Raw genomic sequence first — 26,337 nt, 5'->3', positions numbered from 1 at the left:
GAGAGGTCTCCACTCTTAGATCACTTCGCGATCATCGGTTTAGTAGCACGCGTGAATTTTGATTAACGGTATTTGTAACGAAAGTGAATGACAATGTTTGTTTTTGACGTCCGGCACTTCTTCGGCACATTATATCGAAGTTACGCGGTGTCAATACCGGCGATATATTTATCTCGCACGCAAAAGGTGAGGGCGAATTGTCAGGTGTCCGAGGTTAGAATAAATATTCTCATTTTATTTGCACCTGATCATTACATAATAATGTAAAAAAACTCATGTGACAGTCGCACGGGAATTTCGTTATTGCAATCGGAATTTATTTCGCACGAGTTGATTAACTACTGTGTCAACTGCATGTATGTCTTTTAGATTTTTATTATCTGCTTCGCTGGTGGTTCAGTTGTACTAGGAGGACTAGCACAATTCTTGAAGAGACGTCGACGGCCCCCACACCCGCCTGCCAGGAGATCCTACAGAGATTACAAGTCAAGACTATCAACGATTAGGAATTCCAATTTTGGTAATATCATTGTGTTACGTAATCACGTTAGAAAGAACAACGAAGCGTTTTATTTGTATTCTTATTTGTATTGCACTGATGATTGTGCGACGAGAGGAATACAGTGTTCTCTTGTGTTACGTCAAACATCTAGATGCGATGTCTCAAGCGTCCTGGGCGAGAAGAAGCGAAGCCAGTACTAAAAGTCACATTAGTGATCATGCGTCACTCATCTCTTCTGTGCCAGCAGGTCCAGATGACGATGTAAAACTTACTCCGCAACAATATGGTGTCCTTGGTAAGTGCGAAACAATTTTCGATTAACTTAAGTCTATTACACTCTACATAAAAAACAACTGTGTAATTTTAATTGAATTTTATATTGGAAAGATGCAGATGATCTGCTATTTTTTCTAGTATATGATTTCCAAGTTTTATAAAATTTTGGGTAAATAAGACAGTTTTGCGATTAAAATTTAAATTAAATAAACTTACAATTTAGCAAATTTTAGAAAACTTGAATAGATCGTTATAAAAAAAATATAGCTACTTATTATTACTACAGTCACTCATTTTTTGATATTAACATATCTTTCGTAGAATTATCTTAATCCTTTGCAAGAAAATGTATGTACAATTTGTATCTCGCATCGAGCAGTTTGTTCACTCGCAGGTTTAGGAAGGCTGACAGCGACAGAGTCGCTGCCAATAAATGGAAATGTTTGTATGTACATAGAGCATTTTATATTTACATGATAATGTACAATACAGCAGCGTATTCACAAATAATACATCTGTGTCGACTACAGATATTTTTAGAACAGTTCTTGGCTTTGTTTGAGGTCGATAGCTAGTTTCTTCAGGACATTTACTGTCTGTCTACGGGCATACAGGATGAATTGTCAAGAAGCGATCACTGAGAATGGTTTACGAACCCGGGTCGTATATATAAAGCTTTAGTTTCCGTCTTCAATCTTGAATTTACGCAACTCGCACGATACAACTCTTACGCCGCGCTCGTTCCGTCAGCTTACTCGTAATATCGAAGAAATATCGTCCGTACATAGATATTAATAAGTTTTATTTGTTTCTTCTCTCCATCGTTCTCTCTTTCTTTCCCTCCGATCTCTGATACACGAAAGTCTCTACCAAAGAATTATTGCTTTCTCTCGTAATTAACGAATTGTTATTCAACAGAATGCTCTCTTCTTTTCGATTCCTGTCTACGTAAGATCTCATTGGATATCACAACAGGCGTGATTAGGCTTACGTCGATAAACGATTACGTCGTTACAGACACGCTCGCTTTAGTCCGAGATGAGTGCTTTCGCTCTAATCCTACGGTTTCATCGCCAGTTAATAGTAAAATATAAGAATTGTACTCGTAACCGCGCTACTATCGATAGAGAAAATATTTATAAATCATGTTTTATATATATATATATATATAATATATATATAAATAAGCTTACTACACAATTACAACTATCAAGATCATAGAGATACGTATTACGTATATACATATAGAGATACTTCTTCGGTAAAAATGCTGACAACGCAATCTCGTGTATGAAAAAATGACCATTTCGTCGCTTAGTAGTCTTTCGTGTGTGAACAGAAACGATTTTCTTCCCGTGAGACGTCATCCCGATAATCCCGTAATATACCCGTATACCAATGGTTCCCCGTAATTCCGTCGTTACGATCTCTGCCTCTCAACAGTACTCTAAGGAAATCTGTAAGTCCTATCACTTTACAGTGGCAACAGATGGGTACGCAGCGATCGTTTATCGAACTCTCTGCTTGAAAAACTGAAAAAGGAAAAAATCGCGCATTGCAAAAATAATCCTCCGTATGCGCGCTTAACTAACCGCGCGCTAACCGTACATTGCCGTTCAACGTTTGATCGTAACGCGATCATGCGCCGATCGTTCCACCGCTGAAGTGCAGTTTCCGGATTAGTATACCGCGAAAACATGTACCCATCCACACCTACGCTCTATAGATTTCTCTTACTTGCTACCCTTATAAATTTTACAATCTTCTAAAATTATACGGTAATCTCAAAAATATATCGTGGCTGAATTAATTCGCGTATCTCGCGCATCTGTCTTTTCTTTCCTCCTGTCCTTTTGTTTTTTTCTACCTCGCTCGCTTAATCTCTACTCGTCCCTCTTAGCTCGACGTGTACGCCACTATCTTATCCAACGTAATTCGCGGCGATTGTAGCTCTCTATATATATCTCTCTCTCTCTCCCCCGGACGCAACCCCTTAAAAGAACATCTACCGTCATCTCTTGAAGCGACTAAATCCTCCTAAAGGATCTAGAGGAGAACTTACACGTTACGAAGGCATAAGACATATATTATTATAGCTGGAAAGTCGGTTCACAGCGGGATTAGAAAAAGACGGAATGTCATAGTTACACGGTCGGCTGTTCGACGATACAGTACGGGTGAACGTTAACGTCTCGCGAGCAAGTTAACCCACCCACGCACATCGCTGCCCCTTCTCCCTTCCACGGCCACCCTTTTCGCTTGTACTTAACGTGTCTTCGTGAGACTAGCTCATTATTTCAATCGCAAAGATACTTATCTTTCTTCCTCTTCGCTACCCTAAGACGTGTGTATGTATAATAATATAGATATTTGTATCATATATATATATTATATATAGAGTTTCTCTGTTTTAAAGGCAAGCATTATATCAGCACCGTGGTGCCATCGCGGTCCAGCGGTGCGTTTAAACAAGGAGGTCATTCGCGCGGTAATCGCTACGTACGAAATTACAGCAATTTTTCTCTCACGTATTTTTCTTTCTTTTCTTTTTGCTCGTTTTTTTGTTCTTTTTTTTAAATCTTTTTTTTCTCGTTTTCGGTACGGTGGTGTGTGTGTGTGTGTATGGTTGTCTCTACTGGGTTATATTTTTATATTACTATTGCGGGAGTTAGGAATTAACGTTAGGAGCGGCGACAGGCGCATGTTCGGGTCTTCACGTGATTCTATGGAGAACCAACAGCAGCGGGACAACGAGCGTCAGGCTCGACGTGAGCGCGGCGCCGCCGTTGTACGTCGCCTCTACCTTGTTCTTGAGCGAGAGCGGACCGCCGTCGTCGCTCTGCATACTCGTCGATATGTCGGTCTTCTTCGGTATGATCAGGTTCTCGTCGTGATCCGCGGCGTCGTCCATCTGCCGGTGCCGGTGTGTCGTTCTGCCGGTCTCCTGAGACTGTTTCGTCGTCATCGTCGTCGTCGTCGTCATCATGGTCGTCGTCGTCGTCGTGGTCGGTGGTTCCGTGGTCGGCGGCGGCGTCGTGGTTGGCACTAGGCTGTAATTGCTCAGGAAGTACACGGGCCCGTATTCCGGTGTAATATCGACCATCGTCTCCTCCAGTCGGGTACCGCTGATCACGCGCGACGTCGTCATACCGTCCTCGTAGTGCGAAATCAGCTTTGCGGTGTACGGCACCTCCATCTCCGTGTAGTTGGCCCTCAGAGTCACGTTCACGGCTGTGCCCGGTTTCAGGTAGTATAGCACGCTGCAACAAACACGCGAAAAATCAGTGCGTGAATCTTTGGCCAGGATGAGAACCGGAATAATCTTTTTTTTTTTCTTCATTCGACACAGATTATTCTTTAATGTAATTAATTAATGTATTATTCGGCTTGCATTTAGAAATTTAATTAGGAAAATTAATCTTGAGCTTTTTATTATCTCGGCTACAAGTTTGTGTAATTCTTCGGGATCTTCAAAGATATTTTGGGTGAGATTTGTTCGACAGAATGTGAATTAGTAACCGATTCGAAAGAGACACATTAGTTTGTATCGGTCACGCAATGTTACAACTAGAGCGTGGATCTGATGCACGGGCGCCGTAATTGCGTTGCGTTGAAGCATCACTTAAGCCACGCACACGGCGGAGTATTCTGGGACGCACCGGGCGGGAAGGGTGGCACGAAGTCGCCGTGCAAAGTGCACTTCACGCTCATCTCCGCCGCGTACTGGCTTCAATGATACACAGGAAGCGATGAAGTGCCCTGGGATACGAAGAGAGATACGCAGCAGCTACGTCGCGGAATAAATCCGTGCTCTAATTATATCTAATTATACAGATGCGCAGATTACCGGCACCGTCATAAACCGTACGTTTATTCGTTGTGACTGAACTAAACACGCTTCCACCGCGATAAATTCCCGCGATTATTCTCGTTCGATCCATTAACTGCGCAGCGAAAGTGTGTACTCACTTCTTACAGGGATACTCGAGGAGAATCAGGAGAGAGCAGAAGTTATTTCTGAATCAATGATTTCGTTGCTAATTCTGATTCAAATTCCGATTACCAGACGGACGCGAACGTTGACTACCGTTTACCATTTTTACTGTACGTATCCGGTCTGCGATTTATTTTCTTACAGTTTTACGAAGATGCTTACGGTATACTTCATATAAGATTTGGATTCACGTATGTGCAAGCTTGATATTTTTTCTTTTTTACTCACTTATAAGCCTCCGTGCGGTTCTCCACGTCGCGCGTGCCCCACGTTATGTTCGGCAAGGACGTGCCGTTGGCGAGGGTGATCGTCGTGCTCAGCCCGTTCAAGATGGCGTGTCTGCGACCCCAGTAGACCAAGTACTTGTACGCGTACGTGCAAGCCTCGGCCAGGTTCGCCGGTTGCGTACCGCGGTTGGTGATCGTCACCTCGCTGAGTACGCTAGGTATGCGTTTAATATCGCGCTTCTTAGGCCAGTTGAGTTTAACGGCGCTCAGCTCGTAACGGATCGGCTCAGTTTCTACCAGCAGCTCGCCGATCCTCTCGGACCCCTCTTCGCCGTTCTGCAAAAGAGATTAGAGTAGTCTTCGGACGCTAACGCGAGTAATTGCCTCGACGAATGGACTACGGTGTCGTTAAAACGATACGGCTACTAACGACGTTCATCGACGGTATCTGCCGTAAACATCTCCCGCTTAACGATTCCTCGGGAAGATTCTCGCCGAGATGAATCAGGTCTTAATCTGATGCTCTTATTTACTGAAGGCATTCCTCTATCGTTGAAGCGCAACCAACGCAAGTTTTAGCCGCGATGACGTTACTATTTAACCCAGCATAATTCTGTGCTTCGAGTACCTTCAGTTTTAATTTTCGCTGACCAAATGATCACAAGTGCGAGGCAATTCCAATCTTTTCTTTCGCTTTTCTCAATCCGCGAGAAATGTTTCACGATCTCAACGCTTACCTCATTCACGTAGATGATGCTGCCAAAATTGCCGCTCAGGCTGAGCGTACCGATGTAATGGGTGTATCGTGACTCTTTCTTGTTCTCGGGAACATATCGGGCGACCAACATCTTCGTGTCGACGTACACTGCGCCCAGTAAGGGCTGCATATACTTGTCCCAGTAGACCCAGGCGATTCGCGCGGCTCCATCGATGTTTTCCAGCAACTCATACTTCTCGTACGAGTGCACGACGCCGTGTATCGTCACCGTGCAGACCTTCTCCTTGTCCTTCTGCGTGCCGGCCACCCATATGCTACTGTGTATCGCGCGGCACACGTAGAGCCGCCTCCTTGCTTTCGGCTTCTCCGCTTGATTCGCAGAAGTCTCGTCTGCAATTCGCGATGAATACGATGATTAGTTCCAATACGTCTTAATTTCGCGGACGTGGCAAAGCTAGCATTTCCAACAAGTATTTTCTAGCTTTTAATAAGATATGAGTAAATGTCAGAGTTGCGATATTAATGACAGTGTGTTGTGCAACGTTACACAGCTGGTGATGCACGTGCGGGATGCACGATAATGCATCATGCACATGGTGACAATTTAAGAACATCTTCACACCTTTACTGTCTGTCACGTTCTCGAAGCCGCCGATGACTATTTCCCTCGATTCGTCGTAGTGCGCCACCGGTAGCCACCTGAGCGTGGTCGAGGTGAGCGGCTGGTGAGCGTATTTCGACAGTACATGCACGCTGTTGTCCGCGGTGGTCGCCGACAGCAAGAGGACGCAGCCGAGCAGCCCCAAGGCAAGGTAGTTCCTCTGCCAGAGCATCTGCAATTGAGATTTCGCACGAGTGAGATGAGTGTTAACTTGAACTGTTAGTCGCTCCCGGAGGGAGTCCGTCTATGATGCTACGGTGAACGAACTTCTTCTTGCGCAACTCCGATAAAATAAATGAGTTGAATTTTTTTAAATGAGTTTTATTTAATCTGGGTTATTAAGTCTTCATCGATTTCGACTTGTATTATACGTAGTTTTCATTTTTGCAACGCTATTTTTAGGTTCTAGTCACGCTCTAGTGAGGTATGCGCAGAATGCCGAGTCCATCTCTCTCGACGCGGGATCACAGTGGGTTAAATACCGCTCTCTTTCTCCGGTTTTCCCATTTTTCTGCCGGGAGGTCGGCAATGCGACCGATGCAAAAAATGCGCGCGATTTTCCGGCGATTACACGCAACAAGGCATACTTTTCCTGTCTAATTACATTACGATCGTGCCGCGAACAAAAAACAGGTATGAAGCACGCATAGTTGCGCGCTACCTAACGCTAACTCCGCTCGCAGCACATATAATGCAACGAGAGAAGCTTGACCGCCCCTCGGGCTTTGTGATTACGTTTCCGCTTACTATACCGAGCGTATCTTTAACACAGGAGTCCTCCCGAGTCTAACTGGACCTCTCAGTTTTACTCCTGCTTCGTGTTTTCGCTTCGGTTGGTCCGGCGCGATGAGAACGCAGCAGGTAAACTTGTGAGTTCTAACGCGCTGGAAAATCGACAAACCTAATAGGTTCTTCCATAATAACGATGTAAACGTCCCAACAAAAACGTGACGCATTGCTGATTTAACTTTTTGCAGTCGTTGAGAAAGAAAAATGAGAAACAACGAGAAATGAACAGAAGCACGAGTGAGCCGAAGGAAACGTTGACGGCTTTCCCTTGAAAGAGTTCTAAGTGAACGTGCCTATCGAAACTGATAATTGAAATGACCCTGGAGACCCTGAAAACAGAAATTCACGATCATTTAAATCGCGATGACGGCAGCGGAAGTCGAAAGTAAACGTGTGTGTACGAACCGGTGTGTTTACACAGAAACGCATTGCGCAACTGACCGCTCAATCACGTAATCGATATAACGGCCACGGGTGAGGTTCGTGAACCGAGGTGGTCCGGTAATCCGAAGCGGTTTCGTCGGATACTTTTACGTCTCCGAGAGACCTCGTGCTCAAACCCGGCTCGCTTCATGCGCTCCGCATATCAGCTTCAAGTAACCGTAACGGTTCCGTGGCATATCCGCTAACGTTGATAATACACTTGTTTTATAATACATCATTTAGAAAAAGGACAGAGAAACCACTCGTCTCGAAAAACGCCCAGGAAAAATCAGTTTCCTGCTTGGAGAGGCTTCCGCTCAGCGGTACTCTTCTCTTCAGAAGGAGGTCGATAAAGGACCAACTAAAATATTTACCAGCAAAATTCGTAAGGGAAACAAGACCTCGGAGAGCAATGAAAGAAGCTTGCGCCGATAGCACAAGAGCGAAGCCGGAACAAAAGCAACCCGTTTATTTTCCCCATCGAGTGATCTTCCTTAAGAATTCGTTTTAGAGAATAAACCGGTTTTTCTATGTTGGATTCTAAATTTGGAGAAGCCGAAGAGTCTGATGTCACGCCAGTTGGCCGTTCGTTGCCTGTCTCTCGATTAATCTAATAGCGCGTATAAAATGGCACAGTTGACGGTGTATTGGAAGGAAAAAGCGACATCGGGCTTCGTGAGAGGAATTTCGCAATGGGAACATGCGTGATCAGCCGCAATGTTGTTGACGATACCATAGTAATGTGCACGATATCATAATAGATAAAGGATTAATGATGATTTACCGGGGAGAGGACTGCAACGACAACATGGGGTCAATATAATTGGAATGCCGCTTCGACGCTAATAATAACGTTAAGTGATCGCAGGGAAAAAAAGCATTAAGGTCGATAAGGAAAGTAGCGTGACGTGTATTAATTCTTCGAAACGACTGCAATCCCAGTTGATTACTGCTAAACAAATTCGAGAAAATTTATATAAATAGCCAAATCGATTTAATAATCGATAGAAAATTAATTTGAACAGATTTTCATTACTTAGCTAATCTGGATGATCAAATAACTTGTTTCGCTGATGATCTTTCTTCATGATTTGCATAATTAATCTGATCTAGTGACCGAGGCGAGATTTTCGCGTGCAGTCGTGCAGCTATCATCAAATTCGCTCGCAAATGTAGCTGAATTCGCACGTCGGTCAGTCAAATGTGCAATGACAAAACGTTTCCGCTCACGTTATTCACGTGGTTCTGCGGAAACAGTCATTGTCGGTCGCGTTATTGTCGCGATGGCATCGCTCCAATTGCCGGCAAGATTTGACGCGATAATCCATTGAAAAGCCAACCTATCTGTCGCACGATCATCCATGGGTCTGGCTTCTTCTATATACTTTTCCTCAGAGTCATATAGTTTTTTGCTCGTCATGCGAATCGCGGATCACGCAACACTGTGAACATTTTAATTCGTGAGAAATCAGCTCGTATAAAAAAATCCCATAACGCGAACATTCGTATTCGTCGAGGAGTGAAATCAGAGGAAAACGGGCAGAGGGTGTCCGTGACCTGGAAGAATGTATAAGCACACGAGAGTTTCGCGTTTTCTGTCCACAAGTATAAAGGGGAGGCGCATTATGAATTCCGAGGACGCTGTTCGAGTGAATGAGTTACGAAGCGGTGACCGTTTGATTCGATTGAAAAAAACCTGGCAAATGTCAAATGCTGGCTCCCGTCGAGCGACTGTATAATTACGGCAAAATGGAATCTGCATAAGCAACACGCCAGAGCGGCGAGGCGAAAAAAACGCCGCAAGATACACAGTACTTTCAAGCTATTCAAGCTCGCCGTTCTCAACCAGCCGTCGTAGCTAGCGTGTGCCTCAACAACATGACCAGTCACACGAACTCGCGGGTAAATAATTTTTGACGGCGACTCAAGACGCAAGAACACGAGCACATGACGCGAATGATTTTCCCTTTCCGCGGTCACAACATTCCCGTGACACGCGCGTCAGCCCCGACGATGATGATGCGTCGTCGCACCGGTTTTCCGTGCGCGCTAATCCGACAGGTGTAATCTCGTTTCATGCTACACGCGGCGTACAAGAAGTCCCGTTAACTGCGAATTCCGGCGTTAAATCCGTCCGTCTTCTTTTTTTTCTTTCTCTTTTCCCGGTTCTCACTCCGTAATCGGTCGGACAACTTGTTTCCCGCATCGAGTTCACCTTCGATGAACGGCGACCCTCATTCTCGTCATCATCATCATTATCGTCGTCGTCGTTGTCATTGCAACTGCCTCGCGCTGGGAAATCACAGGAATGGATTAATTGTAGTTCCAACTTGGGCTGATGTTACCAAGGTGGACTCCACCAACACCAGCGAGGCACTCTCATCGCCCGCGGCAGGCTGTAAGTTACGACGACACGACATTGACTCTCTAACTCGGCTTATTCCGGTCTGGCGACGAGATGACGAGGTACGTGTGCGGGTTTATCGCCGTTTAACTTAAACCAACGCGCGCACGCGGTTGTAAAAGCACTTCCATCCGCCGTGGACTTGTCTCGGCTCGTCAATAAATTAACTGCGGCGCAAGTAACTTGCAACTGGTTTAAGGCGACATCGTGGAATCGTAAACACGTGTCAGAATCCCTAGGAACTCGAAATCCTCCGCGCGGTCGGTACGCTTCGCGTTCCTCGACGCGAAGTCTCACCGAGCTGCTGCAAATTGATAAATCCTGGTCCTGGACTCGCGTTGATTCAGTTCGCTAATCTGCCACATTGTTAGAATTACGATAAGCATGTAAAACGTCGTTTCGCTCGCGTGTAACGCGATGCCGCGAGGACGCACGTGTACACACATGTAATTTTATATTATCTCTTTCAAACGTCTCGCGTACCTGCAAAACAGCGGAAACATAAGAACGGCCTCGCAATTGGATATTGGACTCACCACCAAAGCGTTGTCGGTTTCAGTGAAAGAGTAATTCCGCACGATCGAATCAAGCTTTGCAATGTTCAAACTTAGGCGCGAGAGAAAAATAAACGAGAACATTATTTGTCATTTATAATTGAGATATTTCCTTTTGATATGAGTCAAGTGCACTTATTAGCATTTCAATTCAATTCTTCTTTAACACGTGAAGTAGACGTGTGCGTCGATCTTTATCTCGACTGAAGCAGAAATAAAATGTCGATGTTACCGTTGACCCCGACGAGAGTTACGCAACCGCGTCACTCACGGTGGGTGTAGTTCGCACTTTGCACATCGAATTTTTAACTGGACTATTTCCTCAAGCCCCACCGGCTGTCCCAAGTATCATTATTGAAGAAACGCGCCTATGTTCGATGATGCCTGTTCCGTTCTTCACGCGATAAACCGCATGTAACGTGGATTCCACGTTACATGCGGATGTATTACTCGTCTCTGTTTTTGCCGGCAATAAGAATCGTGCGAGCGCAAATCCATGGATCGTGCTTCACGCTCATCCTCGCGTTAACATCGTGAATGACATAATTCGGGAGCTGGAAGCAGAATCAAACGTTAATCGTCATGTGGCACATCGCAACTGCGTCACTTGACCCTTGACTCGCATGGAGAAGCAGTCGTGCGAATGATCTTTAACGACCCGCGATCTTCAAATGCTCAGCCTTTCGTTGGAAAAGAAAAAAAAAGACCTATGGATGATCTATAACGACGTGGCGAATATCAACAATATCCGCTTTGAATCGCCGGATAATGAAATGGATGATAAATCGACACTCGGGGATTGCAGGACTGATGACGACCTGCGCGTGCGAATCGAGCGAGAATCAATCCCGCGTTTCCTGTGTGCACCGTTGCATCGCGATTCACATTCCGTATATGTTGCTGTGATTACATAGAGGGGGCAAGCTGATTGTAGTCGTAGAAATTGATATTCAACGCGCGATATCGGCCAGGCTGGTGCGGAGCGAAGCGAGCAAGAGGAGGAGCAAGAAAGAGAGAGAGAAAGAGATCACGGAGGTGCGTTTATCGCGACAAGCTCACAGAAGAGCTTCGATTCTGATCAGGCGAGACTCGCGAGACGCCAAAGTCGTGCGCGTGTTAAAGTAGGATGTCCTTCGCGTGTAATGCGAAAGGCCATACGTTATATTTCGCGCGTTACGTTTGATGCGCCGCTGACCTACTGGCCTTAACTGCACAGACAACTTTTATGTATGACCCTGACAAACGTTTGCTTACTTAATTGGGACCAATGCGCGCCAACGCGCACTTTGGCAAGTCCCGGCGTGACAGCCGAAATTCCCGTCTCGACGAAGCTCCCTAATTTCTAGCCCGCAACACAACTTTCTTCTTCATTGTTCACAGTAACGTCATCTGCGACATCAATTCTTTCAGTTATCTCGCTCGCAGAAAAATTCAAGCTTTTATTCCTCAATTCTTAGCTCTCTGAAAGCATAGAATGGGTATGAGAGCGTGAAAAAAATAAGGGTATGCGAGTGTGAAAGAAATAATAATATAATAAAATAAAAAAATCGAACAGAAAGATGATGTCTTTAAGAAGAAGATTACATCCGAACGTTCAGAGTATCTGATATTTATGGATGCTGATCGATCAGCGCTTCTGAATCGATTGCGACCTACGAGTTAATATCCGTTACATTTCCCGAAATAACAAAAAGATTCCTCGATAATTCAGCCCAATTTGCGCGATTAATTAGACATTACGCGGGTCGATGGTGCATCGTTCAACGGGAAAAGGAAGGAGGGAAGTGGCGACCCCGATTTCTCATTGATTATTCGCGAATCCGGGAATAGAGGTAACCCAGCGCAACAGCAACCCGGACGTTTAAATTTGTTAAAGGTTTTTACGACTTTGTCGGCGAACGCCAAGCGCGGAATGACGCACACCGCCGCGCCGTTTTATTGTTCGCTCAGTGAAACGTTGCAGCGCCGCGATTATCTCCAAGACGAAATTAGATAATGACTTTCACAATGAATTACGGCGCGCTAATATCACTGGTGCAATTTAAGAGAGAAAGTGCCGCACACCCGCATTCCAGAATGGACCCAACGGGCCAGTTATTCCCTCTCGGAAAGGTCGTGTGCTCCATTACGTTATTCCCGAGACGCAACCTAGCTCCGTCAGCTTTGTTGAAGCCTCATGCACGATTCTAGCACTCTTGGAAGCGAAAACAATGAGAGAATAGAAATAAGTGACTCTTGGTGGTATGTCAAACACGATTGCGATTCTTGCAAACGACGATATTTTCCTGTCGCGTGTACAATCGCAGAAAGTCTGAAAGTCGCGCGACATCATTCTCGTTGCCTAAAAGTACACGAGTCGTGTCCCGCATTGGGAAGAACGTGGCCTAACTGCGGGACACGTTCGCATAGGGATAGATAGGGCATGCCCTTGCCTCGCGGAATACGGAATGAAGGAAATATCGATTTTCGCCACGGCGCGCTACGCTATCAGCGGACACCGGTTACCATGATAACACCCCCGCCGCCGCCACCACCATCGCTGCAACGAGTCCGCTGCAGTCGGAACGGGAGGCCTCGTTCTTCCTGCCGCTCTTCTTAGCACGTGTGAAGTGAGAAGTCGGGCGAGGGAGGCAAATAGAGAGAGAGAGAGAAAAAGGAAAGATAGAAAAAAATCCTACACGCGCCCCTCGGCGATGACAACACAAAGAAGTAAATTCTGACGGCTCATAGAGTCGGCGAGACGCCGCAAAGCAGATGCATCGCCGACGTCGGTACACTTTTCACAAGCATCCCTCGCGAGCGCACACAATGGGACAAAAGCTTGCGTCTCTCTTTTTCGTCGGTTGACTCTGGTTTAAGTGCGGCCTGATGAAAAGTGTGGTGCTAAGGGGGAAGGTGGAAGAAGCGATGTGTCGGAGAAGAAAGCCTCTCTTCCTCGATGTTGCATCAACATTGCGTCATCGTGACTTGGGCGCGGTGTCGGGCCCTTGAACGTTTATACTTTCACCGAATAGTCGGGGAAGAGAACGGGTATTCACGGAACGTGTTGATTTCCACGGTTGGCTTCTTTTGCACAATGTTTCGCCTGCGAATTGTCCGAGAAGAAACTGCCTGAAATTATAATTAATTAAATGGCGAGATGCCCTTGTGTGATGCTAAATGTACTCGTTTTTTTCGAAACAAACTTGCTTGTTTTTCACTTCAGAAGCGAGGACGAGCGGCGGGGACATACGAAACGATGAAATTAGATAGAGCCGGTTCCAGTTACCGTAAAGGCAAAATGTAACACGTCAGCTTCAGCTCTTGCTGTCTTACGTCATCCCATGCCCTGCGGGTATTTACCTTCATGCAGTCGACTCTTGCCAGTCGGATTTCTGTTGACCGTGCACTTCAGAATCTCTCGCGAAGCCGAGGAAGAAGCCGGTGAAAGAAGAAACCATGCTTTCTAACGCGTGCACGCAAACCAATAAAAGTCTCGTGAAACGTAACCGCTGGCGACTTAATTGACCGTGGAACCCCCTCTTGGAGATCGGATCTCGGCTCGCGGTATTATAATTAGCGACGTGCGTCTCTCTCTCTCTAGTCGATCGTTTCGAATTAAAACGCTCGATGAATTTTCTCACCAGTTTCCACGCTCGAAGGCCACCGTGCGCACCGGCCGAACGGTAAATCGATAACGTTTCGCATTGACCTCAAGAGCGGCAGCATCATTCTCTCCGTTTCTGTCTCTCTCTCTCTCTCTCTCTCTCTTGGTTCTATCTGTATTACAGAACAACGGTACGAATGGAATAGGAACTCTAATCGAAGTTAATTAACTCTATGGAGAGCAGAGCACGAGTTACAAGAAGACAGTATTGTCTTCTCTCTCGTTCTCTCGGCGCAAAGCGAAGGGTCAGACACCGCTCGAGAGAGCAAAGGGTTAAACGCTAATAACCCGGTATCGATAAACACGTCAGGTACGTCGACGTCGCGAAGGCAAGACGCTATCGGGCTCCTTGCTGGATCGCTACGTGGGGGTGGGAAGTGACGCCGTACCCCGCACGCAATCTGTCATTGTCAAGGGCACCTATGCAACCAGAGACTGTCTCTACATCGCCATTGTTAAAGCCATTTCCGTCGCTCGATTGCTCCACGGCGGTATCGTGCTGTGCACGAGAGACTTAAACTGCGATCCTCTGCACTCGACAAGTCCCATCTCCTCGCGATCGCTCAGTTTATCTCTCTCTCTCTTAGGATAGCCCTCTCTCCTCTATTTCCTCCCGTTGCTTCTTCTATTATTCGTCCGGACTCTGGAGTGCACTACGGAAAATTGGATAGCCGCATTTAGCGAGAAACGTATTCTTCGAGAGCGGAGAATCCTTCTCGGGCGAGGATTTAATTAACTGGTCCGGTTACTTACGCGAAGGAGCCGACTTCGTGAGAAACCGCAGCGTCTCCTGCAGCGCTCGTCCGATACTCGTGCAATAATCTCCTCAATCGAGAAAAGAACGCGAGACGATGGGAGATCCATTATTACTGTTTTCCATGACCGTTATTCGGCTCGGGATAAATACAAGTAAAAGAGAAGAAAACGAGGGCCCGAAAAAGGACAATCACGCGCTCGTATCACGCTGGGCGCCTCCGTCTGAGATGTAACGAGAGGAGGTTCCTCCTCGTGGCTGATGACGTGGCTCTCGTAGTACAGCGTGACCTCCATCGGTCCACTTTACGACGAAGTCCTGGCAAAGAAGGGAGAGAGGCTTACCGCGTGTATGATTTTTATCCTCTCCGCTTCCACGATCAAGTAGAGCTCTATTACGGACGAATTGACGGAATTTATTATGCTCCGGAATATAATTCGCTTCTTTAGTAGCTCCTTTTTAGGCAAGAGAACAGCTGAGAGAATACACAAAGTGCGGTAAACAACGGTGGACCAATCGGACGAGATCAGTTAATTAATACTTATTATTATAGTAGCAAACAAGTTCACCAGATAATAAATTTGCAGGAAAAATTAACGGAGCGTTAACAAAAATTCTCTGTTTGTGAAGAAAATAACTCAATCACGCACACAACATTATATAAGAGAAGATGAGATTTGCATAGTGATTCGAGAAATAATAACAGTAATAATTACAGACATGGTGATGTAGTGAAAAAAGAAGTGTCCTCGACGTAACAGCACAACAGATGGCCGGTTGATTTTTATCTCGAGCTGGTCGAGCGTCAAACGTGATGTTTATTGGATTTGTAACTTAGAGTCGCATGTGAAGTGATTAGCATTAAATAAAGCACCACTATAAACGGAGAATACGCGAGAACCATCGGCAGAGACTTTGTCGTGCCAAGGATATTGGAGGATATTAATATCCCCCTAACGGAGGCATCTCCCCCGGTATTGATGGAAAACGAGAAAAAGGGGAACGAAAAAATTCTAGTGTCCTTCGTAGTTGGCTGACTCAGCACAGGAGCTCGATACAATTTGATGCGGGAGATGAAAGAGGCATCGGAGAGGCAGCAGCAGTAACAACAGTAGCGTGTGACGATGTGAACCAGATTATGAAAATCAGAACGAACGTTCGTCGTGTGGGTTAAAGGCTCGTTGCGCCGCGGCCGGGGCGTGTAATGATGTCACTTTTATTAGCCTCATCAGGGTCGAGAGAGGCATCCTCCGGCCGGGGGCGGGCTCCACCACTATTACCTAATATCCAACGTGATCGCCGTATCTCATTACGCCGTCAATTTGCATCCATCGACGCGTCGTTGGGCGAGAAAGTTGCACGCCACCGCGTGAGACGGCACCTGCACGCTGCGCTCGTTAAGAGTGTCACTTCCGCAATCTACGATATATTTTCGGCGATCTGTACGATGCCGAAATGAGGTTCCTTGTAGCAAACGAGGGACTAATGAGAACCCGAATGCGATTCCAGCTGAGCAATCAATTGCGGTAACTGTATATCAGAGAAAAAAGGGCAGAAAACTCGACGACGCGAGGAATCGCGAGGAAATTTCAAGGAAAATCTCGGAGAATTCCAAACTACGGATATTAATGGAGAGTTTCGTGGAAAATAGTTTTTATCTTCACTTAAAATTACATAAGATCTTAGCCGCGGATGCGGTCGTGGAGCGATTATTGCATTACGATTGTGGGAAACTTGATATTCCTCTTGATGGAACATCGTCATTATCGATACTCATTTGCACTCGCGTTTGATAAAGCGGCCGGCATTTAATATAATGTAATCGAACGTAACGTCATTACATGGTTTGACCGGAGAGCTGTTCATAGGGCTGTTCAGCGAAAATCGAGCGTGGAATCGGGTCACTCGTTATATCGTATGAATCACATTTTCTGCGCTGACGTTACGTGAATTCCCATACGTTCAGCTTGAAAATCGGGTTACACCCTACAACTACCTACGATTCATTGTACTTGAAAGCACGGTTGCGTAAATGCACCGCATTCATCATTTTAAACGAGTACAAGAGCATTTCCTGCAATCATATCCCAAAAGAAATGGAGTAACATTTCTCAAAGACAAACGCAGTCAAATGCAAGGATACAGCGGCAGCGCTGAGACTCAAACGAAAATATGAGGTGAGAGGCAGAGTTGTCATGCAGCAAACAACAAAGCGACTTGTTATCAAGGAAACTTGTGACGTAATACGTAACATGTAACATTCTCGCGGTTTAAATCCTCGTAATTCATGTGTCAAATCAGGCAGTCGTAAAAACAGGAGATAAAGTTAAAGCGCAGAGACAGAGTTCCGCGAAAAACGATTATCCGATTGTTCGCAATTGCCCTTCGCGGGTTTATTAACCGCGTGAAATCAATTCTGACGTCACGTTTTTTTTTGTTAAGCGAGAGCAAGGACCGCCTGTGTTTTTCCTTCAAGTCGATTTCAGGACGTTACGTAGTTTGTCACGCGTATCGAGGTGCGACTTTGTTCTACCTTGTTAGAGAACGTTATTCTCGTCATCAGATTATTGTATGCTCAAATAACCGGCGTGCCTGCGTGTGTCACCGTTGCACGATAAATTGGCTTTAATGCAATAATATTAGGAATTTCGTAATCGCCAATTGTTATCACGGGATCTCTCCACACGGTGTATATTAATCCGTAACTGTATATCACGACTTCTGGTCATGCAACGGGAAGCGGCCTTCTTTCACGCAATGCAGAACACGCCGGGAAGAAAGGGGGCGGTGGTCATCCTTGGATATAATTTTCGAAGGAGATTGAAATCGGCCCGCGAAATTTGCACGAAAGCGCGCCGACAGATTGATCAGAGCGATTAGAGAAGCCGGTTTTTAGGACTTTTCATTCTTCCTGCATCCGATTCTATTCTTGTCCTCTTCATCAGAGGATCAAACCTGGCGAAGAAACGGACAAGTGCGTTATCGTATTCATCGAAGTAAAACCTGACGAGTTGGAAGTCGCTTCGAGTAAACTACTACTCACTCTCGTTCTTGTGATCGAGAGGATTAAAAATCTCTCACGGATCACGTTGTTGAGGCCGCGGACTGGTCGAGGGACGGACTCTTCCCTCCTCCTTCCAGGACTGCACGTCCCTGGGGCAACATGAATCATCCCGCGCTCTACACGGGCGATAGACTTCGCGAGTCGAAGATAACCTGTTTCTTAATCGGCCGTGCGTAGCACGTCGTGTATGAGTTTACTCGAGCGTGCGTTATCCTCGTGTACCGTGGCGGCGTGAACGAGATGCAGAGAGCGAGAGCGAGAGAGAGAGAAATAATATGAGACACCAAAGAGAGATGAAAGAGAGGGGAAGAGGGCGACGAGGAAGTGCGCGTGTGCTAGGGGAATTTCCAAGTTCACCAGGGGCACCTCCATCGATCTGCCGGCGCGTTGTGTTACGGCCGGCTATCGCCGCCGCTGCTGCACTTACGTGCCGCGGCGGCATTCACTTTTACCGAGGGTACCGCCGCCAGGAACCACCACCGACGAGCTATTGACCCCTGAACTTGACCCCCATAGCAAGCGCGAGCCTAAATCCCGCAACGAGATCCGCGTAGTGATCCCGCATCGGGACGAAGGTTTTACGAGCGCCCGCGGCGGCACATCCCGCACTAACGAACGATGCGCAGTTTCGAATTGCGGGTTCGATTCATCGAGGATGCATCGCGGCAATGCATCTTCACACCCGTCTTAATTCTGGATCTCGTTTCGCGCGCGCGCGCGGGCGGGCGTTCTCTTTCTCTCTCTCACTCGATTTTTGTTTGTTGTGCTGTTGCGAGCGTTGCGCAATAAACAAGGTACGCCCAGGTGTTGCCCGCGGCTGGATATTGTCCGCAAACTCCCGATCTCTCTCACGATAGATGCGTTCCCTGGATGCTAAAGGGGAACAATACGAATCTTTTTTTTCTTTCTCTCTCTCTCTCTCTCCAGGTATAGGACGGCCGAGATCGATTCCATTGATCTACCTGAGTAGTTGTTTGGCGATAGAGTAGACGCGAGAGACAGAAATAATTCGTTATCGTAGAATATTCAAAGATATTATTTCACTCGAAAGCACCAGCCTGAAGTACGCCGCCGATGAATCGCCGTATAAATTTCGAATAAATTGATCAAACTTCGATTTCCGGAATCCCACACCAGTGTGTCGCGACGAATAAAATAAAATAAAATAGAAGCGCGTAGACGACTTAAAAAATTCATGTCTCTCTCTGCCTCTTCGAAAGATTCTCAAAACAAGCGAGAATATCCCGGCGTCTAGGAGGAAAGAACGATTCCAGGCGGAAGTGTACTAGCTGACGCGGAAAGGACGACCTCGGGGCTCTTGGGAGGGGGAGAGCGAATCCTTCCGAAAGGGCTCTACCAACACGTCGCGCGTTTAAGTCCACCGGACCTTTAAACGACGTCGGTTGCGACGAAATTGCGTTGTATTAGATCATTTATGCGTCATTCGAAAGCACTTTTTTCCACGGGAGAAATTGCGCGTTTATGCGAAACAACGCACAGTCCTCAAGCGAGTCCTGCGAAAATTGTCGAGGTTCTCTACACTTACCGTGGTTCTATCTTCGGCGTGCTCGTCGATACCCTAATCCAAATAATACGCGCGAGTAAAGCCGCCGGGTAGCTGCGAAGCGGACACTGTGAGAAAGCGGGGGATCTCCCGGTTGTCGCGAACTGTTTCGCGACGACGAGTCGCGCGATCGGAGAGAGGACCCTCCGTTACTCTCGATCGGCGAATTTCGCGTGTCAACAGAACCGTACTCCCGCTGGCGCGCTGCGCGATCAGCCACGAGCAAGTGACAACCTGAACGTAGCCGAGTAACTGACGCCAGCGCGAGACAGCGAACGCGCTCTCCCTCTTCCGCGGCTTCTTCATCCTCGTCGCGCACCCATTGGACGCGCGTCCTGTCCTCCTCGCGCTCCCATTGGTCCCGCTCCCGTTCCGCCGTGCGCGCAGCGATGGATTATAAGATGTAATCTCTTATCCGTGGCGAAAATAAGGAAAGGATCGTGGGTTTTTCGTAGAAGATTTGAACGTCGTGCGAAAGCGTGTAGAAGAAGGTGTAAGAAGGATATTCGAGCTTCGGCATAGCAGTGTAATATCGCAGCGACATTCTCTTTTGCATTTTTATGATCGTCACGCTTGTTTCGTGTAACATAGCCGCTCGATTTTGAATTGCATTTAAATTTGAATTCGACTCAGATTTCATGTCGACGCGAGACGAAGGATCAGGGGTGCCACATCCAACTCTAGATATACCGTAATGTTTAATTCCGATTATTGTACCCTCGAGAATTCGCCCTAAAGCCACCCCTGCGCAGTTAGCGCGCGCCCCGCCGCAACGCGTGTTCCCTCTGATGAACTCGAGAATCCGCAAAGAAAGGAAAAAAATTTTGAGTATAGAAACTAGGTTAAAAGTAACTAGGTAGATCTTGTTAAAATAGTATGAAGCACGTTTCGGACACGTTTTGGATCTGCGTTTGCGGGGAAAGTAATTGCACTCGCAAGCGCAAAACGCGGGAGCTTCAAAGCGGCGTGCGCGGCTTGTGACCCGCCGCCGTATCGACCCCTCACCATTGGATGACGCATCCTCCAATGACCGGCCGGTCTGGCGATTACGTCACTCCGGGGTATTATTGACGCCGGACGTGTGCAGCGGCGTCGCACTGCCGCGTTTTCCGTGCAGTGGCATCCCTCCGTGCGATCCCCTGTCGAGGGGTTGCGTAATGATTGCACCGGTCCAGCGGATCGCAGTGGGTTCAACCGTTTCAGAGGACGAACTCGGTACCCCCGGTGGGCTCTCGTACTTCCGACCAGCTCGCTCATGTCACTTTCTCTGCGCTGCGCTTCCCACCTTGTATATTGATACAGAATTAAATTATTTATTGGTATTAAATTTTTTATTATGCAGTCTGACCTGGAATAAAGATCAATCTTGAATGGAAGCAGCGGAGAATATACTATCTTTACGAATTTTACACGTTTCGATTTTTTTCTTTCTTTTTGTTTTACGGACGCGACAAACAGAATTATGCAAACTTTTATTATATTTGTAAATTTCTAAAATGCATGTCAAGTATGCCGCGCGATATAATTTCCGCAAATATAATTTATAAAATTTCGAAAAATGATTTTGGCAAGGCGAAACGACGCGATGCGGAACACGCCGTGTTTTTGGCCCTTTCATCGCTTCGCTTAATTCCAGGAATGTGATCTTTATTCCATCCGGCGAGCGTGGCGGCGCGGACAATCGAGGCACATTCCGCTATTGTGTATCTCGCAAACAGCAGAGACAAACACACGCTTCTCTTCGTTCGAATTGAAGCTGCGACAAAATTAGCGTCGTCGTGGGGTGGAAATCGCCACCGGCGCTGCGACACGTAATGGATGTCTCATCTATTTCCGTCAAATCAGATCGCACCGATAGGAACTATCTAAAAATGCGCCGTTATAAATTATAATCCAATAGTTTAATTTTATTTTAGTTGATCGAACATCGCATTCGGTTTAATGGCCCCGGCCATCCCCTTCCAGCATTACGCAATTTTATTTGTACAAGTCCCGCTCCCGACATCTGTATCAAATGATCGAAACGCGCTCACGCTTTAAATTCGCTCCTTTGAAACTGGAAATCATTCAAGAAAATAAAGAGATTAATCGCCAGCGGAGCCAATATGATTAATCGCGCTGCTGTTTTGCTAAGTATACTTCAGCACGTCGAAGAGGAACTTACAAAATAAATTGTGACATTTTCAGGCATTTATCAAGCGTCCTGCAATAGACATTCCGTCTGCATAATTAATCAATCCCGGGGATCAATATTGTTACAAGATTATTGTCGACTTCTTCGCGGCGTCCTGATTTCGCTGAATGATGTATTGTATAATTGTCGGCCGGCGTGACGGTAACAGCACAGATTGAAAATGATGATGGTCAAGCCTTCGCAGGACATTAGCGCCGAGGGGGCCCGCTTGAATTAACACGGCGTGTCGGACTTCCGTCGAGGCAAATTGGTGAACGTTCTCTTCTCCGTGACGACTTACAAAAGATTCAATAAAGAGGGAATGGCGTCACCGACTTGGAATTCGGATCCTGCGTCCTCTGGTAGACGCGTTACCCTTACTTGCCGTTATATTTGCGCTCTGCGTTGGCGAGCCGCATTATGATGGATCGTGTCGAGATTAATCTCGTCCGAATTCGTTAATCTTTTATAAAGAAGCACTTACCTTTGTACAAAATATAGACCGGATGTACATCCTCTTCTGGGCCGAGAAACCAGAATGGAATCTGAATTTCCGCTGGTAAAGGACGTTGCGGAAGACAATGTATTATAATAATAGCAACTTGTCCTCTCTTCGTCTCACAAGTAACATGTGATTACGCTTGCATTAGATTGATGCAGAATTGAAGTCTCACGCTTCGTTGTTAATAACACCAATAAATTCGTTGCGTGTCTCCCGTTGAAGCTAATTTATTAAAAACTACTACTGAATGTATGTATGGTTGGTGACGTCGAATTTGTCGGGATTCAAAAGATGTATGTCGGTGATGAGAGATTTACGAGAATGAGATCTGTTTAGTCGACTTTATTCTATAACGCCTTCGAGAGTATTGAGCAATCGATACAGATATCGTTGAACAATAAATTCTCGCGACAAATAAATTCTCGTGACAAAAAAGAAAAAAAAAGGAAAGATAGCGTAGGCTCTGAAAAGGAAGACGTATGTGTGCGTGCGTGTGAGCGATTTCGGAGCAAACAAGCTAATAAATTGATTCAAATCATTTCCTAGACGAAAACCGTTTGAATCATGAGTATACAAGTGACAGAAAAATGCGCAAATGAAACAGAAGATAATAAAAAAATTAACATAATTATATAAAGGATAAGCATCTGCCCAAACATAATTGCTTACTTCCCTCGACGATTTTGCAAGAGCCTCTGTGCTGAGATTTTCAAAATATTCTCTATTACAGTCCTGATGAAAATTATTTTATAATATTTTATGAATTATCTCCCTGTTTTAGCCGTATGACGCATGCGAACAATGACCCATTCCTTGCTGAAGTGAACTAATGTTCGTTAATAGGACTCGAGGCGCTGGAAAGGGCCCTCTACTGTTGGGAAGACGCCCTCACCGCGTTCAGCTCGACCTTCGCGAACGACGCCCTGGCCCTGCCGTCAAAGGCTGACGCGGCGTTCACCCAAGATGTCCAGGAACTCCTCGACATGGGCTACCAGATGCAAAGTCACGCGGAAATGCTGTTCCTCGATCAGGTACGGTTCCTTCTAGGTATTCCCGGAGTTCCCGAAATCCCATCAGTGACTCAGAAAGCCGTGACTCGACCCGGGGATCCGCGTACCCCGTCCTTCGCGGACGGATGGCGGTCACCCGATGCCGTTCCATTCCGCTGCATTCAACATCAATTGCCTTTCTCCGGCAGCGCGGTGAAAAAATGCGGGAATTAATCCAATTTAAATGACAACCGCTCCGGGGGTAATTAGCGCAACGAGTCACTTGACCTGACGCCAGCGGTCGGGAATTGTTGCGGACGTAGCGGCATAGGAAGTGCACGACTTTCTCCGAGCAATCTGAGTCGACAGTAAAAATCGATATTAGATGCGTGAAACTTGTTATTATAATATAAGGATAGTAATTTGCATGTTTCCCTAATTGGTCTAATTATCGCCCGTTTATATTCATTTTTGCAGCACTCCGTTTTATTCCGCAACGAAAGCGAGGAGAGCCTCGACAAGCCTTCGAACATCGGGATGCGGATATCTGGTTTCAGGGACAAAGACGTTGCGTCGTCACCCGAATCGTTTGCATCTGCACGTGACGGGGTGAGTTACGTCGGATAGATGCAATCTATTTGTATCCCGCAGAGATTAGACAGATCTATTGAGTAGCTGTGCTTGAGAAGTCCGTAATGATACGGTACAGCAATGTCACCTCGAGCTGTTTTAACAAGCTCGGCAATCTCTTTAATGTTGAAATAAGAGCGGATTGGAATTAGAATTAAAATGATTTCAGGTTGCGGATTTGCGGGAATTCGAGGAATTCTCGGAGCTCTTTCCACACTTCGAGAAGCAGAAGTTGTATCACGCCGCTCTTAAGCAGCACGAGGAGAAAAGTATTCCTTGCAGGTAAATCATTGATTGCCAGCCAGCGTGATATACGTCTCGTGTTTTTTTCTACACGTACGTGGACGTACATTTTGCACACACGCAATATTGTTACAGGAGATTACACACGGAGCTCGTAAAGTGCGGATCGGACGTGGAATACTTGGCGAAAGTGTACTGTCTACGTCAGGCCTATACGAAATTATTTAACATGCCGACGACGGCGACATTTATAGCGGACATGGGCCGTCAAATCATTTGCGATTTAATTATGTACGCGGATAGGGTAAGACAGTATTATAGGGTAGAGGTAAAAGTAATTATCGGATTATGTCGTACGACTGAGCAGAGTATTATATTAAAAACGTAGTGGAAACACGTCCTGCTTGAAATTTTTAAGACCAAGAGAATTGAGATTAATTTCAGATTTAGAGAAAAATATTTTTGTCAGGACCCTAAAGATTATTTGCTGCACTACGAACGCATGCTGAAGTTCCTGCAAGAGCCGCGCAATCATGGCATCATGGAGGAGGAGTTGACCGTGCGAGGTGTCAAGTGCATGAATTTCTACGACATCCTCGTCGACTTCATACTCCTGGATGCGTTCGAGGAGGTGGAGAAGCCACCGCCACCAATCCGAGCCATACTCCAAAACAGGTGGATATCCGCGCGTTTCCGGGAAACCGTAAGTATAATAAAAAAATAATAGCATTAATTAATTAATTAAATAAATTAATAAATTAAGTAATTAATTAACGATATTAACGAACGTTAATTCTCCACTTGCGCCTCATTGTCAATAATTAAATATCGATTATTGTTTCTTTACAGGCGGTAGGGACAGCACTCTGGTCCATTCTTGCGGGCAAGAGGCAAATGTTGAAGTACGACCAAGGTTTCTTGGCGCACTTCTACTCAATCTCCGAACACGTCTCGCCGGTGCTGGTCTGGGGATTCCTGGGCCCGGAAGGTAGTCTACGTTCCACTTGTAGCTACTTCAGGGATCAGGTGATCGAGTTTCTTGTAGATACGTTTAATCTCTTTAAAGTACGGTACACGACTGTCGACGAGCTCGCCGCCGACGTACTCAGGGAAATGAAGCTAAGGATTGATAATATAAATCAAAGACTATCGTTAGAGGGCTGCTAACCGAACGAGACATGCGTAGTGCCGACCATTAGCGCAATGTGTTGACTAAACACCAATTATTGCCTACTATCCATTTCCGATGGAAGCGATAATGACAGTGTTCTTGCATTTTTACGTTAATGAACGTATGAAATAATTTTTACGTCGTACTCTCGTGTGATGGACATTTATTTCTACTGTTTATATAATAATAATAATAACGATTCCACCTCATGCGCACAATTAAACACCCGACATTATTTATTCGAGAATAAAGAATAACTAACACGCGTTGCTCGTATTTATAGTATTAAATTTACAGAAATTTTTTTAATTACTTTGCAACATGTAAATAATATCGAAATCATAATTTTATTTATTAATAATATAATCTTATAATTTTTATTCCAGTGTAGTATACAAGCAGGTATCTTTCTTAATGTTTTACAAAATGTTTACGTATATATATATATATATATGTGTATATCTTATTACAATTATATAATTGCAATAAGACGTTCTATTGATACTTTCCCGCATTATGCAGAGGATCATTTACATTAGCGAAATCAACATATTGCGATAATGGTTTACGTGATAGTTTATAAAAATATTATTTAAATGAGATCAATTCATGGTTCCTCATATGTGCAATAAGATGTACATTAATCAAAAGGAGGACTACTCTAAGTTTTACGTACAGGTTTTTTTAACGCTCTCATTTCAAATATATTTTTGATGAGTATATGCATTGTGGTAAGATGCTGGTATTGGCCAACACACAATGTGACTATTTCATCGTTTCGTTATTTTAAAAATAATCGCTAGTACTGAAATATTTCTCATTAAATAGATTTTACATAGTACAAATTGTATCATAGTTGAAAAACCCGGTTAACAATTGCCAAAGACATTGAAACCTGTTATACGTACTATGTAAGTCACATGCAAGTACATCCAAGTACATAATGTGACAATAGTCATTTAATTAATAATTGCAGATTATTGTAACTCGTCAGTTTATTTACATTCCACAATAATGGTTAAGTCGTACGTTTGCTCATTACATATTTTATAA

The 26,337-nt window shown here is 45.4% G+C and overlaps 2 protein-coding genes and 2 long non-coding RNA genes across 5 annotated transcripts; 2 read left to right on the top strand and 2 right to left on the bottom strand.

Moving 5' to 3' along the window:
- The first annotated feature begins 87 nt into the window (after positions 1 to 87).
- On the top strand, positions 88 to 26,270 carry LOC105275174 (mitoguardin). Its single transcript, XM_026969354.1, has 9 exons — positions 88 to 186; positions 370 to 520; positions 654 to 797; positions 23,095 to 23,282; positions 23,718 to 23,849; positions 24,040 to 24,152; positions 24,249 to 24,417; positions 24,583 to 24,816; positions 24,963 to 26,270. Exons 1-9 carry the CDS (start codon positions 88 to 90, stop codon positions 25,278 to 25,280), a joined length of 1,548 nt encoding a protein of 515 aa, XP_026825155.1. The 3' UTR covers positions 25,281 to 26,270.
- Positions 1,221 to 19,777, bottom strand: LOC105275160 (protein unzipped). Of its 2 annotated transcripts, none has more exons than XM_020030512.2 (5): positions 13,891 to 13,911; positions 6,340 to 6,550; positions 5,737 to 6,107; positions 5,001 to 5,335; positions 1,221 to 4,038 (listed from the first exon to the last, which is right to left on the bottom strand). In XM_020030512.2, exons 1-5 carry the CDS (start codon positions 13,894 to 13,896, stop codon positions 3,492 to 3,494), a joined length of 1,470 nt encoding a protein of 489 aa, XP_019886071.1. In that variant the 5' UTR covers positions 13,897 to 13,911; the 3' UTR covers positions 1,221 to 3,491. The 2 variants fall into 2 exon arrangements, with proteins under 2 accessions (XP_019886071.1, XP_011330129.1); XM_011331827.3 differs by lacking the exon at positions 13,891 to 13,911 and adding an exon at positions 19,559 to 19,777 and having other exon boundaries at positions 3,371 to 4,038.
- LOC109610762 lies at positions 6,710 to 13,884 on the bottom strand. The gene is made up of 2 exons (XR_002193031.2): positions 13,734 to 13,884; positions 6,710 to 13,659 (listed from the first exon to the last, which is right to left on the bottom strand). It is a non-coding gene; the product is annotated as an uncharacterized LOC109610762 (long non-coding RNA).
- On the top strand, positions 19,959 to 22,686 carry LOC105275168. The gene is made up of 2 exons (XR_893194.2): positions 19,959 to 20,895; positions 21,764 to 22,686. It is a non-coding gene; the product is annotated as an uncharacterized LOC105275168 (long non-coding RNA).
- Positions 26,271 to 26,337: the final 67 nt, after the last annotated feature.

Source organism: Ooceraea biroi, chromosome 4 (assembly GCF_003672135.1).
Source record: "Ooceraea biroi isolate clonal line C1 chromosome 4, Obir_v5.4, whole genome shotgun sequence".
NCBI lineage: Eukaryota > Metazoa > Arthropoda > Insecta > Hymenoptera > Formicidae > Ooceraea > Ooceraea biroi.
The sequence above is the reverse complement of the archived record's forward strand: the minus strand, read 5'-3'. Positions and strand labels throughout refer to the sequence as shown.